Source organism: Cantharellus anzutake, assembly GCF_015039405.1.
Source record: "Cantharellus anzutake strain C23 chromosome Unknown EI90scaffold_21, whole genome shotgun sequence".
Taxonomy (NCBI): domain Eukaryota; kingdom Fungi; phylum Basidiomycota; class Agaricomycetes; order Cantharellales; family Hydnaceae; genus Cantharellus; species Cantharellus anzutake.
Window position 1 is genome coordinate 561,045 of NW_024066971.1, and position 12,794 is coordinate 573,838.

At 48.5% G+C, this 12,794-nt stretch overlaps 6 protein-coding genes across 6 annotated transcripts; 3 read left to right on the forward strand and 3 right to left on the reverse strand.

The window, feature by feature from the left end:
- Nucleotides 1–685: 685 nt before the first annotated feature.
- Nucleotides 686–2,669, reverse strand: EI90DRAFT_3289200 (uncharacterized protein). The gene is made up of 7 exons (XM_039067155.1): nt 2,100–2,669; nt 1,932–2,047; nt 1,771–1,877; nt 1,625–1,656; nt 1,304–1,430; nt 1,209–1,268; nt 686–1,127 (listed from the first exon to the last, which is right to left on the reverse strand). The coding sequence occupies exons 1-7, from the start codon at nt 2,495–2,497 to the stop codon at nt 1,002–1,004; spliced, it is 966 nt and encodes a 321-aa protein (XP_038916517.1). The 5' UTR covers nt 2,498–2,669; the 3' UTR covers nt 686–1,001.
- A 1,332-nt stretch (nt 2,670–4,001) lies between these two features.
- Nucleotides 4,002–4,804, reverse strand: EI90DRAFT_3123063 (uncharacterized protein; the record flags this gene model as incomplete). The annotated part of the gene is made up of 3 exons (XM_039063562.1): nt 4,002–4,111; nt 4,175–4,532; nt 4,586–4,804. 3 exons carry the CDS (start codon nt 4,802–4,804, stop codon nt 4,002–4,004), a joined length of 687 nt encoding a protein of 228 aa, XP_038916518.1.
- Nucleotides 4,805–5,891: 1,087 nt separating this feature from the next.
- EI90DRAFT_3123064 (uncharacterized protein) lies at nt 5,892–6,947 on the forward strand (the record flags this gene model as incomplete). Its single annotated transcript, XM_039063563.1, has 4 exons — nt 5,892–6,110; nt 6,164–6,523; nt 6,587–6,736; nt 6,783–6,947. The coding sequence occupies 4 exons, from the start codon at nt 5,892–5,894 to the stop codon at nt 6,945–6,947; spliced, it is 894 nt and encodes a 297-aa protein (XP_038916519.1).
- Nucleotides 6,948–9,689: 2,742 nt separating this feature from the next.
- On the forward strand, nt 9,690–10,566 carry EI90DRAFT_907312 (uncharacterized protein; the record flags this gene model as incomplete). Its single annotated transcript, XM_039068225.1, has 5 exons — nt 9,690–9,717; nt 9,768–9,860; nt 9,920–9,981; nt 10,037–10,089; nt 10,160–10,566. Coding segments are annotated over 4 exons (222 nt in total), but the record flags the coding sequence as incomplete, so codon positions are not given.
- EI90DRAFT_907563 (uncharacterized protein) lies at nt 10,062–11,005 on the forward strand. Its single transcript, XM_039068227.1, has 4 exons — nt 10,062–10,089; nt 10,160–10,351; nt 10,423–10,720; nt 10,785–11,005. Exons 2-4 carry the CDS (start codon nt 10,244–10,246, stop codon nt 10,829–10,831), a joined length of 453 nt encoding a protein of 150 aa, XP_038916521.1. The 5' UTR covers nt 10,062–10,089; nt 10,160–10,243; the 3' UTR covers nt 10,832–11,005.
- A 73-nt stretch (nt 11,006–11,078) lies between these two features.
- EI90DRAFT_907527 (uncharacterized protein) lies at nt 11,079–12,499 on the reverse strand. The gene is made up of 3 exons (XM_039068226.1): nt 11,857–12,499; nt 11,619–11,804; nt 11,079–11,557 (listed from the first exon to the last, which is right to left on the reverse strand). The coding sequence occupies exons 1-3, from the start codon at nt 12,190–12,192 to the stop codon at nt 11,360–11,362; spliced, it is 720 nt and encodes a 239-aa protein (XP_038916522.1). The 5' UTR covers nt 12,193–12,499; the 3' UTR covers nt 11,079–11,359.
- Nucleotides 12,500–12,794: the final 295 nt, after the last annotated feature.

Consider the following 12,794-nt stretch of genomic DNA (forward strand, 5'->3'; position numbering starts at 1 on the left):
CCGGAGCACAGCCATGAAGTGTCGCGTCCAAATTTCCGGAGTAGGTGATCGGCTATGTGCTTAACTCCGTATCATGTGATCTTTTGTATTAAATACAGAACGTGAGAACATTGCCTAAAGAGCTATTATTTTGCGCGTCCACGGAGCTCCTCCGACTGGGTACGAGTCTGGAGTAGGAACGACTCCGCTCTATAACGTATAGTATCGAGAAGTATGCACTGAACTTAGGGGGCATGCTGTGATATTCATCGCAGGATCCCGGAATCGGAATTCGCACGCCACTCCGCAATCACACGTTGCTGTAATATTGTTACAAGACATTGCGAACGGAGAAGTTTTTAGCGCCCTTCTTCTCCCCGTAGTCAACGTCGCTCACGAATCGGGGTAACCTTTTCTATGGTTGACTTCCTTGAACCACTCCGAAGAAGTCTGTGGCGAAGAGGGTAGATTCACCGCTGGTAACACGTTTGCCGTTTGTCGTCTTTAGTTTCTGTACGTCTTATGACCCTTCGACGCCTCTAATGCTCTGATGTCGAGAAGATAAGGTGCCGGGTGCCCGCACTTTGAGCATCTTCATATTGCCCATTGAACATGCAGCAGCACAAGCTGCTTTCCTCTTTATCTTCATCAAGCCTCCCTCAGATACTACAATAGTCTTCCTATACCAATGGGTTTTGACCGCTATATTTTTAGCCGCGGAGTGGGCATGGTACCTCTTGGCAATGAAGCTCAGCGTGCTTACGCGCGATCAGGTGCACGATCAACGCATATTTACACAACAACACGGTACACAGTATTTACACTCGCGACCCCAATGTGACAAGAGCACAGATAGAAGGTGTACCATCGGAATTCTTGGGGTACCTGGAAATTACCGATCTCAACTCCTTTCAGCGCCCTGATCCGTAATGTTAATTACTTCCTTCCGCTGTCTGGGCTACTTTCTTGTTCGTGGGGACGTACTTTGCCCTCTCGCATGCACAACGTGAAACTCTTCCTTATCAAGCAAGGTTCTTCGGTAAATGCCTGTCATCGTTCCTCTTGCCCAGGATCAATGTCGTTATTTTGGTCTCAATCTTTGCCACGACAGCGCCTCTCATACTCGTTTTCTTTGGTGCGCAAGTAGCCTAACCCACTGTCAGATTCGATTTTCATATCGATCAAAAGTTCTCCCGTTGAATCAGCTGATTCTGGTTCCTTTCACTTACTATTGTGCCACAGCTCTCTTCGCAGTCAATGGCTCTTTTCTCCGTATCTGACGGGTTTCCCTAGATATCATTCGGAAAGGGATTTTGAATTCCACCATCACCGCACTCAAACGGCATTTAGAAACGCGTTTCGCCATTAGAAGCCCTTTTGACTTGGTGACTCTCCTGCTACCGGGAAGGGAAATCGGCATTGGGAATGCTAGCAGTGCAGACATCCGCGATCTGGCACACTTCACGAATGCCTTGGCGCGATCTATATTCGGGGTTTCTGCTTTCGGACGACATATACAGGTGCGGGGAGCGAATGCTCCGCCCCCCCTCAAGCACCCGAGCAGGTGATGAGGCTAAGCTTGATGGCTTGGAGATCGGCCCGATGATACTACTTTTGCGGTTATCGCAGCCCTCGAATCACTAACAATTCGGAACCGAGCCCAATGATTGCCTTGTGCTACAAACCGTGGTTTGCAACAGTTTGAACACCACAGCATAAAGGCATAATAAAATGCTAAAATGGAACCGGTAATTTTGTCCGTGACAGCTTGGTTTCTGGCTCAAACCGAACCGTTCGGAGCCCTACTCGAATCTTCAGCGACCACGAATTCTCGTTCTGCCGCTCTGTCGAAGGACATGAAGGCTTCTTCTTTCTACGATCGCCAAACCAGCTGGAAGCTGATGACAGGTGTCATCGCTCTGTTCTCCAAACGTCAAAACGCCGAGTCAGACCTCGCTTCCGCAATTTCGGAGATCGGAGCTCCTCTTCGCTTGCTGCTTGATTTGATACCATCAAGCCCCGGCTCTCCCGAGGCTCAACAACGACCAACAGATCCAAATCCAAAGTACTGCAAATGATCCTCATCCCCTTCAATCTTATCTGTACACCCTTTCCCTTACGGCGACTCTCGCTCATCTTTGGGGACTTTTTCGTGTGGCGAAAGGGACCGAATCTCAGAGTATGAGGATTTGGTTCCCGTGGACTTCACCCCAAAGGAAAAATAGCTTCCCAGCCCCCCTTCCACCGAAGGTTCGGCTGCGAAATCGAAAATTGAGTTCGCGCCACAGAATGAAGTTCCGGAGAGAAAAGTTTGATTGGCATCCTGTTTGCTTTCACGGGCACTGGTGGAATTCCGGGGGGTGAAGATGTATTCAGGGGCTAGATCTCCGTCAAAATCGAATTTCTTGGCGGGACCGAACCGACGTTCTCGTAGATTTTGGCCCGTCCGGCTCAATCCACTCATCCTCACTTCGCTGTCTGAGACTAGCTCTATGAGTTTATTCTTCCCGCTTTGCATGTTTCAAGGTAGCTGGACTTGGGTTGACTCGTGATGACCTTGACGCTGTACTTTGTAGACGTTGGAACTCTCACCCTAAGCTCCACCGCAACCGCTGAAATATAATATGGGCCGGAGCCTCGTTGAAGGGCCCGCAGATTTCCCTATGGCGGCGCTCAATCACTGGTTATAGACGTTCTCAACGCTAACATGCTTAGCTGTATACTTTCTTCCATTGCTTCTTTCGTGTGTTAGGCTTGTTACGATCGACATGGTAATCTGTTGCCCATCCCAGCTCCCGCGCGCCTCGATCATTGATGCCGCCCCATGTATGTGCCGCTTGGGCTCTTTCGCCCACTAAACCTTACGGAACTAATTCGAATCGTACCCACTCGTTGCCATTGAGTACTCGAGCTTTGCCCTTCAGATGTAAATCAGGCGGCGCCACAGTCAACTCCCTCCGATGGGACTCGAAGCACAATTGGAGAATGGTTCACGGCTTCTATCTGTCTTGTGTTGTACACCCGGTACGATCACAGTCCTCCGCGGCGAATTGGACTCGCATCATGGTCCGCGCCAGGTAAATTCGAATGGGCACTTGTGCTTGTATGTCTTGTCGGCGTTTATGGGTTTTCACGTGAACCACCGTATGCATATGATACGAAGGCTCACATTTTTGTCGGTGGATGCATTTCCATAAGACCTTCAGCCACTGATAAATACCGACAAAAGCGCAAAAATAATCGACTGAGATTACTGGGCCATATCGCTTGTCGACATTCCGACTTTCATCCTAGCAAGGCTCTATGTGTCCACGTGTGAATTGTGATGATTCAATCATGGAGTCGATGAACTCACTTAGGTTATCAAATGGCTCTCAGTCACTTCAATCTTGCGACACGCAATAGCGCTGTGACGAGATGAAGTATAGACAGGGACCAAGTCACAATTCCCTGGATCTGTTATAATCGATTCGCTCACGCCCCCCGGGTCCGCAGTTGGCACCCCTCCCCAGCGGCTACACCACGATCGCATGTCATTGCCATCTGGATGTGCCTCGACGTTCACGGACGATATCGATTTTCATCACAACGGGTCTATGCATGAGGACTGTAAATTTCAGTATCCATACACCGACGGCACTGCAAGCTCGGTCATTCAGCTTGAGAGGAAAACTCTCATAATAGAAGTAGCCTAGTTCGATTCTTTGAGATGGGAGTCTAGCCAGAAATCCTTTAGATACAGGTAGACACAGTCATTGAACAAGTCCTTGGCTAGACATTCTCCCCAAGCCCAAGCCTGTTCCGAATCCTGACACGCGTTTTTCTGGCCAAATGCGTCGGCAGACAGGCCGCTTCACCCGTTGCGTAGCGAGCTCCAAACATATCCACCAATAACTCTTCAAGAATTGAGGCGACGAACCAGCAGTTCTCCTTTTTCTGATTGTCAGTCGACGGCTGCTCCGCTAAAACGATCGACACTTACCCCGAATAGTCTATATGAATGGCATTCATCCAACACGACCTCAAGGATCCTCATAAAGTCGAGGAGTGAGACCTGTAGTGGTAGCTGTAGTGTTGCTTCCTCCTTTGATCTCCGGTCGGAGAGCAGATGCGTGTCCCGAGACACGGTGACCTGTACCAGGGTGACACTTTAACAAGTGATTGAATACTGTCAAATAAAACACACAGGGCGCACCGTATCTGTTGCGTCGGAATTTCCATGGCAGAATGAATCGAGGCAACGAAAGAGTATGATCTCGACGACGGTCCACCCGAAGGCCGATTCCATCTCGAGTCAGTAGTACTAGACACCGATGCCGTGTACCATTTTTCTTTACGAAGCGCTTGACAGTGACAATTTTGGCCCCTTGTGCATGTGGACTTCCCCTCAAGTTGCGAAGGAAGACGTCCGTAGAGTAAGTCGTGAAGGCACATGGAGGTATGTGAGCCAGCAGATCAAACGACCTCATGGAAGCGGCTGTAGGACTAGGGTCATGAATACTCGTGAACTGTCCTTCAGCAGCTGATATACCCATGGGCGGAAGGTCCTGGGCCTATAGGTTTGAACGTCAGAACTGCGGGATGCCTGACGGTGAACCATATGCACCCTGACTATGTCCGCACCATTACTAGACGGACCCTCTGTTTTGGGCGAGGATGGAGCGGGATGAGTCTGAGTCGGATCGCCATTGCTGGGGGGAAACGAGAAACTTGGAGGTACGATGAGATTGAAAGAAAGGGATCGAGCATCAACATCAATGCTGTTGGAGCTGAAGGAAGAAGCAGTAGGATGAACGGATGATATCGTTGAAAGATATGTGCCCATGATGAAAAGTGAGGGGTACGTACTGCTTGGCTAGATGGAACTGGGTCAGAGATTTATCCTCAGTGCGACTTGTGGCTGTGCAGTTATGCCGCCATTAGCCATTCAATCAAATTCAATACAAATTCAATCCAAATTCAATCCAAATTCAATCCAGATTCAATCCAAATTCAATCCAAATTCAATACAAATTCAATCCAAATTCAATCCAAATTCAATACGAATTCAATACAAATAACCAGTTACATGTAACGGGGTTAAGAAGCTCATATCCGAACATCTAATCTGGAAACCCGGCGCCGGTATTGAATACCACACCAATAGAATAGGCTGTAGCACTGCCGTTTTCCATTCAATAGTCCACGTGACGAATTTCGGTTCTGTGCTCGCTCCGTTGCGTGAAAGCAAGCCTGGCAAAGAACAGCTCATATCTCTGCAACCAGATGCTCATTTAAAATGCATGCATTTTACTCCTACAGATTATTTTACCACCGATAATTTTAATTCTCGTTTTTTATAAATTCACATTTGTCACAGTCCCCCCCATTTTTCTCAACAACGGCTGCATGAAAAAATAAAATAAAAAAAAAACATGCATTTTAAAAGAAACCGCAAGTCCCCAGCTCATCTGGTTGCAGAGATATGAGCTGTTCTTTGCCAGGCTTGCTTTCACGCAACGGAGCGAGCACAGAACCGAAATTCGTCACGTGGACTATTGAATGGAAAACGGCAGTGCTACAGCCTATTCTATTGGTGTGGTATTCAATACCGGCGCCGGGTTTCCAGATTAGATGTTCGGATATGAGCTTCTTAACCCCGTTACATGTAACTGGTTATTTGTATTGAATTCGTATTGAATTTGGATTGAATTTGGATTGAATTTGTATTGAATTTGTATTGAATTTGTATTGAATTTGGATTGAATTTGGATTGAATCTGGATTGAATTTGGATTGAATTTGGATTGAATTTGTATTGAATTTGATTGAATGGCTAATGGCGGCATAACTGCACAGCCACAAGTCGCACTGAGGATAAATCTCTGACCCAGTTCCATCTAGCCAAGCAGTACGTACCCCTCACTTTTCATCATGGGCACATATCTTTCAACGATATCATCCGTTCATCCTACTGCTTCTTCCTTCAGCTCCAACAGCATTGATGTTGATGCTCGATCCCTTTCTTTCAATCTCATCGTACCTCCAAGTTTCTCGTTTCCCCCCAGCAATGGCGATCCGACTCAGACTCATCCCGCTCCATCCTCGCCCAAAACAGAGGGTCCGTCTAGTAATGGTGCGGACATAGTCAGGGTGCATATGGTTCACCGTCAGGCATCCCGCAGTTCTGACGTTCAAACCTATAGGCCCAGGACCTTCCGCCCATGGGTATATCAGCTGCTGAAGGACAGTTCACGAGTATTCATGACCCTAGTCCTACAGCCGCTTCCATGAGGTCGTTTGATCTGCTGGCTCACATACCTCCATGTGCCTTCACGACTTACTCTACGGACGTCTTCCTTCGCAACTTGAGGGGAAGTCCACATGCACAAGGGGCCAAAATTGTCACTGTCAAGCGCTTCGTAAAGAAAAATGGTACACGGCATCGGTGTCTAGTACTACTGACTCGAGATGGAATCGGCCTTCGGGTGGACCGTCGTCGAGATCATACTCTTTCGTTGCCTCGATTCATTCTGCGCCATGGAAATTCCGACGCAACAGATACGGTGCGCCCTGTGTGTTTTATTTGACAGTATTCAATCACTTGTTAAAGTGTCACCCTGGTACAGGTCACCGTGTCTCGGGACACGCATCTGCTCTCCGACCGGAGATCAAAGGAGGAAGCAACACTACAGCTACCACTACAGGTCTCACTCCTCGACTTTATGAGGATCCTTGAGGTCGTGTTGGATGAATGCCATTCATATAGACTATTCGGGGTAAGTGTCGATCGTTTTAGCGGAGCAGCCGTCGACTGACAATCAGAAAAAGGAGAACTGCTGGTTCGTCGCCTCAATTCTTGAAGAGTTATTGGTGGATATGTTTGGAGCTCGCTATGCAACGGGTGAAGCGGCCCGTCTGCCAGTGCATTTGGCCGGAAAAACGCGTGTCAGGATTCGGAACAGGCTTGGGCTCGGGGAGAATGTCTAGCCAAGGACGGGACTTGTCCAATGACTATGTCTACCTGTATCTAAAGGATTTCTGGCTAGACTCGCATCTCAAAGAATCGAACTAGGCTACTTCTATTATGAGGGTTTTCTCCTCAAGTTGAATGACCGAGTTTGCAGCGCCGTCGGTACTTGGATACTGAAATATACAGTGCAACAGAGGGCTGCCCTCATGCATAGACCCATTGTGATGAAAATGGATATCGTCCGTGAACGTCGAGGCGCATCCAAACCGCAATGAGATGTGATCGTGGTGTAGCTGTTGGGAAGTGGTGCTGGCTGCTGACCCCGGGGCAGGCGCGAGCGAATCGATCATAACAGATCCGGGGGAATTGTGACTTGTGCCGTTCCTATACTTCATCTTGTCACAGCATTGTTGTGTGACCTCGATTGAGGTGACTGAGAGCCATTCAATGACCTGAGTAAGTTCATCGACTTCGTGGTTGAATCATCACAATCCACCGAGCTAGACATGGCCTTGTTAGGTTGAAAGTCGGAACGTCGACGAGCGATGTGGCCGAATCTCAATTAATTATGTAGTGCCACAATTCTTAAGCATTTAGGGTTCTTGAATATTATATCCATTGGTGGTTCGGGTGAAAATCCATAAACGTGGACAAGAAATACAAGTACAGGTGCCCATTCAAAGAAATTGATCCCATGGGCCCAGGGAGATCCAGAGAGGTGTCATTGCTAGACCACCAGGGATTACGCGAGCGGACAAATCGAATTTGCCTGGCACCTCCTGCTGTAACTCTCCAATGTTTCGAGTCCAGTCGGAGAGAGTTGAGGGTGGCGCCGCCTGATTCGCATCTGAAGGACAAAGCTCGAGTACTCAATGACAACGATTGGGTACGAGCGTGGATCAGTTATGGAAGGAGAAGTGGGTGTAACAGCGCAAGTGGGGCGACATCGTTGATGGCCAAGGGCACGGCCTAGGATGGGCAACATGTTAGAATTGAGACTGTCTATAACCGGTGGTTGAGCGCTGCCATAGAAAAATCTTCGGGCTCCTCAACGAGGCTCTGGTTCATATTTCGGCTGTTGCGGTAGGGCCCAGAGTGAGGCCCCAACATCTACAAAGGATAGCGTCGAGGCCATCACGAGTTAACACCTTGAAGTGGGAAGAATAAATCCATGGAGCTTCGTAAGGATACGCTAACAGGGAAGACCTACGTACTAACATTCGACATCCGAATTTGATTACTCGGCCTCGGCGCACGTATCATATTCATTCCTTTATTTATAGTAGTTTTTGGTTGCGCGTTCCAGGACGCGCCATACACATTGCCAATGGGAAGGATTTCGCGTTTCAATTGCGTGAGTCGGAATGGGTCATCCTTACTTAATTCAGTTGGCAACGGCAGGGCAACGGCTTCACGTCGTTTCGTGACGGAGCACAGACTAGTCTCGTGAGGTGCCCCGAATGACATGTTCACTGCAGGTAGGGCTCCGGGTGGATCGGATTATCCCGGATGCCGGATTAGGATTGGGGGTCAGGATGTATTCTTGATCCGGGATTGGCATCCGGGATGATCCGAGATGATCCGGGATGGAGTCCCATTGCTAGCATGCAACTAATGGCCCCCTTATTGGTTTGGGGGCCTCCAAAATTATTGTATTGTAGCAAAGTCATCCGAGATATTTTAACTCCTGACTCATTGTCCGTGCACATTGCTGGCTGCTGTCCAGAGGGGTGTCAAGACTGTTTCCCACGGTCTAGACACACTTTACATAGTTGGATAGCCCTATTGAATAGCTTCCAGAATATACAATTTGAGAGTGAATTGACCAATAAATTATCGAGAAAAATGCAAAATACTTTTTTGGACGCGAGTCTGCAAATACTTGTGGCTGTCCAAACTCACTGTCTGTGCACAATGCTGGCCACTGTCCAGAGGGGTGTCAGGGCTGTTTCCCACGGTGTCAACACACTTTACACCAATGGATAACCCATTTGAATAGCTTCCAGAATATACAATTTGAGACTAAATTGACCAGTAAATTATCGAGAAAAATGCAAAATACTTTTTTGGACACGAGTCTTTTGGGGTAACTCAATGTCTGTACTCATGCTGACCACTGTGTAAAGGGGTGTCAGGACTGTTTCCCACAGTGTCAACACACTTTACATTGATGAATAGCCCATTTGAATAGCTTCCAAATTTATTGTATGATCGGAATTCAGGTAAATACATGTTAAAATACAAAGAAATCTTAAGATGTTATTATCCCGGATCATCCCGGATCATCCGGGATTTTCATCCGGCGGATCCGGATTGGCCATTGGGAGGTTGTCCCAATCCGGGATTTCTGATCCTAATCCGATCCTATCCGATCCACCCGGACCCCTAACTGCAGGTAAGCTTGACTGGTCTGCTTGCCTAATCTTCTGATGGGACGAACACGGGCCTCCTGCATCCCGAAATCCGAGGACAAACTTTTCGAACGGGTATGTGGGTTTAGGCGTCTATGAGTTTTTAGTTCCACACCACTCGTATAGGCGGAAGCCTTGATTCAAGATCCGAAAGATCCGAAGGACATATCTTTCGCGAATCCTCACCTCTATCGATTCTTTGTTCTGCACTCCTAAAGAAAGGTTGTGTATTCACTGCAAAGTTATCGTTTGTAAGCCAAAGTGGTTCAGCCAAACGAACCATTGCTTGCTTATGATGGTCTGGATAGCCCCAGCGATTACCCTCAGCCCATTCAAAATGAGATTTGACCCGCCCGTAACTACATCCTAACAGTAGGTAAGTCTACATTTTCGCGCTTCATGGCTGCTGAATGAGCAGCATCTTAGCAACCCAACGATATACGAATTGTCTTCCGAACGTTGGTCCCCGGTACAGAAGTGTGGAGAGGGTCATATTGTGCGTTATTTCAATGTTGGCAGGTCCGCACGGTTTCGCCTTTTCAGGTTGATCTTCAATAAAACTGACCTTTATCTTCTAGGACTTAACCTAGAGAGTAGCGTGGATATCGATTGCTGCAAGTTGTACCCAGAAAACAAAAGGGTTTGTCGTCCGCTACCCTCCCCGACAATCGTCGTGACACTACTTTTTCTAACAGGAGTATAAGCGTCAAGTACGAAAGATGGACATGAAGTAGCTTGGTATTGAGGCGTGAGTCTCGTCACGTTGATGTTCGTGGCGTCTTCCTGAGTATGGTGTGCGGTGGGTCACCGCCTCGAAGCCGAGAGGCACCCAGAATACCAGAGATTTTTATCCGTGATTCCTGTGGTCTTACACGGTCTTGTCGTACTATAACGTATACCAAATGGGCTGTGTCAAATTTGTTATAAGTGTAAGTGGAACGTGTCAGCGGAGCCGCGGGCGCCATCGATCATGCGTCACAAAGCATGCAGATTTCTATATGGGTGTGCCGGTAAGCGGGTTTGATCCAGCGTTTCACCAAAACGAATCCTGTCTTTAGCTGCTAAGACATTCTCCGCCCAGCCAAAGTCTGTTCCAGATCCCAGCACGCGCGCGTCTTCCCAAAGGATAAGTGGCTTCACCTATTGCGTAGTGAGCACCGAACACATCCACCAATATCTCTTCAAGAACTGCGGTGACAGACCAGCAGTTTCCCTTCTGGTTGTCAGTCAATGGCTGTTCCGCCGACAACAGCCGACTCTCACCTCGAATAGACTATATGAACGGCATTCATCCAACACAACCTCAAGGATACTCATGAAATCTCGGAGTGAGATGCATAGCGGTGGCTCTAGTGCTGCCTCGCTTGGCCTCCTGTCAGGTGTGTCACTATCACCAGACACGGTAACATGGAACAGCGCTTTAACTTGTGATTGGTCACGCAGGACCCACCGTATCTGCCGCATCTGTCCGATCTCGAGCAATCTGGTAGGCAGGTGGGTGACGCCATGGGAATGTTTTCACTTCAAATCATTTGAAGCGATGGAGAAATGTATCGAAACGTGACTGACACCTTTATCAAAATGGATCACAGTTTGGCGCACTGGTGTCCGGGCCCATTGATCAATTTGAATTGCACCCTCCCAACCCAGCTTTGCCGCGAGGTACCTGGCCACATACGTGGAACTTGGTGCGACATTTATGCTGTTGATCCTCAGTTGAAGGACATAAGAAGCGCGAGTCTATGAGGGTCACATCATGCGAACTTCCAAAGTTCCAGGTTCACACAACGAGCGCACTCCATTGCACCCCCAAGAAAACATTCAAGCCTATCGTAACTTAGACGAAATCCACAGCAACGAGACTAGAGGTTAGAGATATCATCATCAACAGCGTTGTTGCAGATCGGTAGGGCTCGATCTGGATTTTTGCCAGCGGTTGCCGGGGCAGAGATGTGAAGATGCGAGGCTGTTGCCCGACTAGCTGAATGGATTGTCTGTGAAAATAGGTACAACTATTACTAGGAGGAGCAGGAAAGAGGGAGAGTGAGGAGGGGTGCATTTGCGCCCATGCAGATTTCAACAGTGAAGGAATGCTTAGGGCGTAAGTGCAGTGGAGTGGGGGATATGGGGATTGGGTGGAAATCGGTCCGTAACAAATTATTTAGCGCGGATGGGGGGAATTTGGGTTTATTTGTTGCACTCGGATACAAAGCAATCTAAAAAGGAAGGACTTTCATTTAAGAGCTTGGATTATTCGCAAGAAGGCGTTGGACTCACATCGCTAGCCCTTCGAGGCAGCCCACAACGATCGCTCGGGAGTCCTTCTCTAGCGGCATTTGTGTTCGAGGGGATGGAAGGTAGGATATGAAAATTGTGAAGACTGCGTGTCTCTTCACCCCTGATGAAATCTACTCCGACCGAGCTGAACCCTGACATTGGGGTCCAGAGTGCGGGATGAAGATACTTGTGTAGGATGTTCCGCTTCAAACGGGGTGCACCTAGAAACACTGCTTACATCGGGCGATCCGCTGGTGAAGGAGACTCCATCATCGTTCACAGGTTGCCCAAACGTGCAGGTACCACACTCCTGGGCCAATTCCTTCTCATATTCGCGCTCGTATGCTGCTTCGTCCCAACCATCCAGGCGATAGTGCTTGAACAGCTCGGCGACGGAATTGGATTGGCAGAGTAGCCTGTGACATGGCATATGGCTGGGGGGAGTAAGGCGGTAGTCGGGGACTTGGCGACAAATGACTGTTATAACAGGGTAATTTCGAAGCTGGCCGCCGCCCCACACCCAATTAGGTAGTGATTGCCTAATATAATTTTCCCGCGCGCGGCTCCCATTCATCTCTTCCAAGGTGGGTCGCTGGGGAGAAATGTACAGTCACAATTTAAACATCCGGCTTTATCGCACATTCCCCTGATCGCCTTGATAAGGAGACCTAGAGGTTTGGCCTGCATTCAAGAGGCGTTTGCCAGTGCAAGGATCGACTTCTGGACTACACCGGCGCTAATGAAAAGCTTTCGTGCAACGCGCACGTGGCGAGCTATGCTAGATGCTCTAGCCCCCAACACCGCACGCAGCTGCCACTATCAGCGTCTCGTGTCTTGGTCTAGGGCTAGCGGTACAGCATGCTTTCCCTCCTCTAGGTTCACTCGGTTTAGTGCTAGTGCTATTTCAAATGGTCCCTTTCACACGTCCAGTGTGCACCACACTATCTGATGGAGCAGGAAGCAAGCGCTCATGAAACTTGTGGAACAGGAGCAAACAAATTCGGGCTGAGAAAGCCGTGCGAGTAAATAATTGTCACCCGGGACCGAAATCACCCTCAATGCATCCCGAGAAACGAGAAAACTGAATTGCACCCCGAAGTAGAAAGTGTGCCAAAAACGGATCTATGTAGCTAAGGCAGCATAAATATCGAACCAAGTCCATTCTCTGGCTATCGC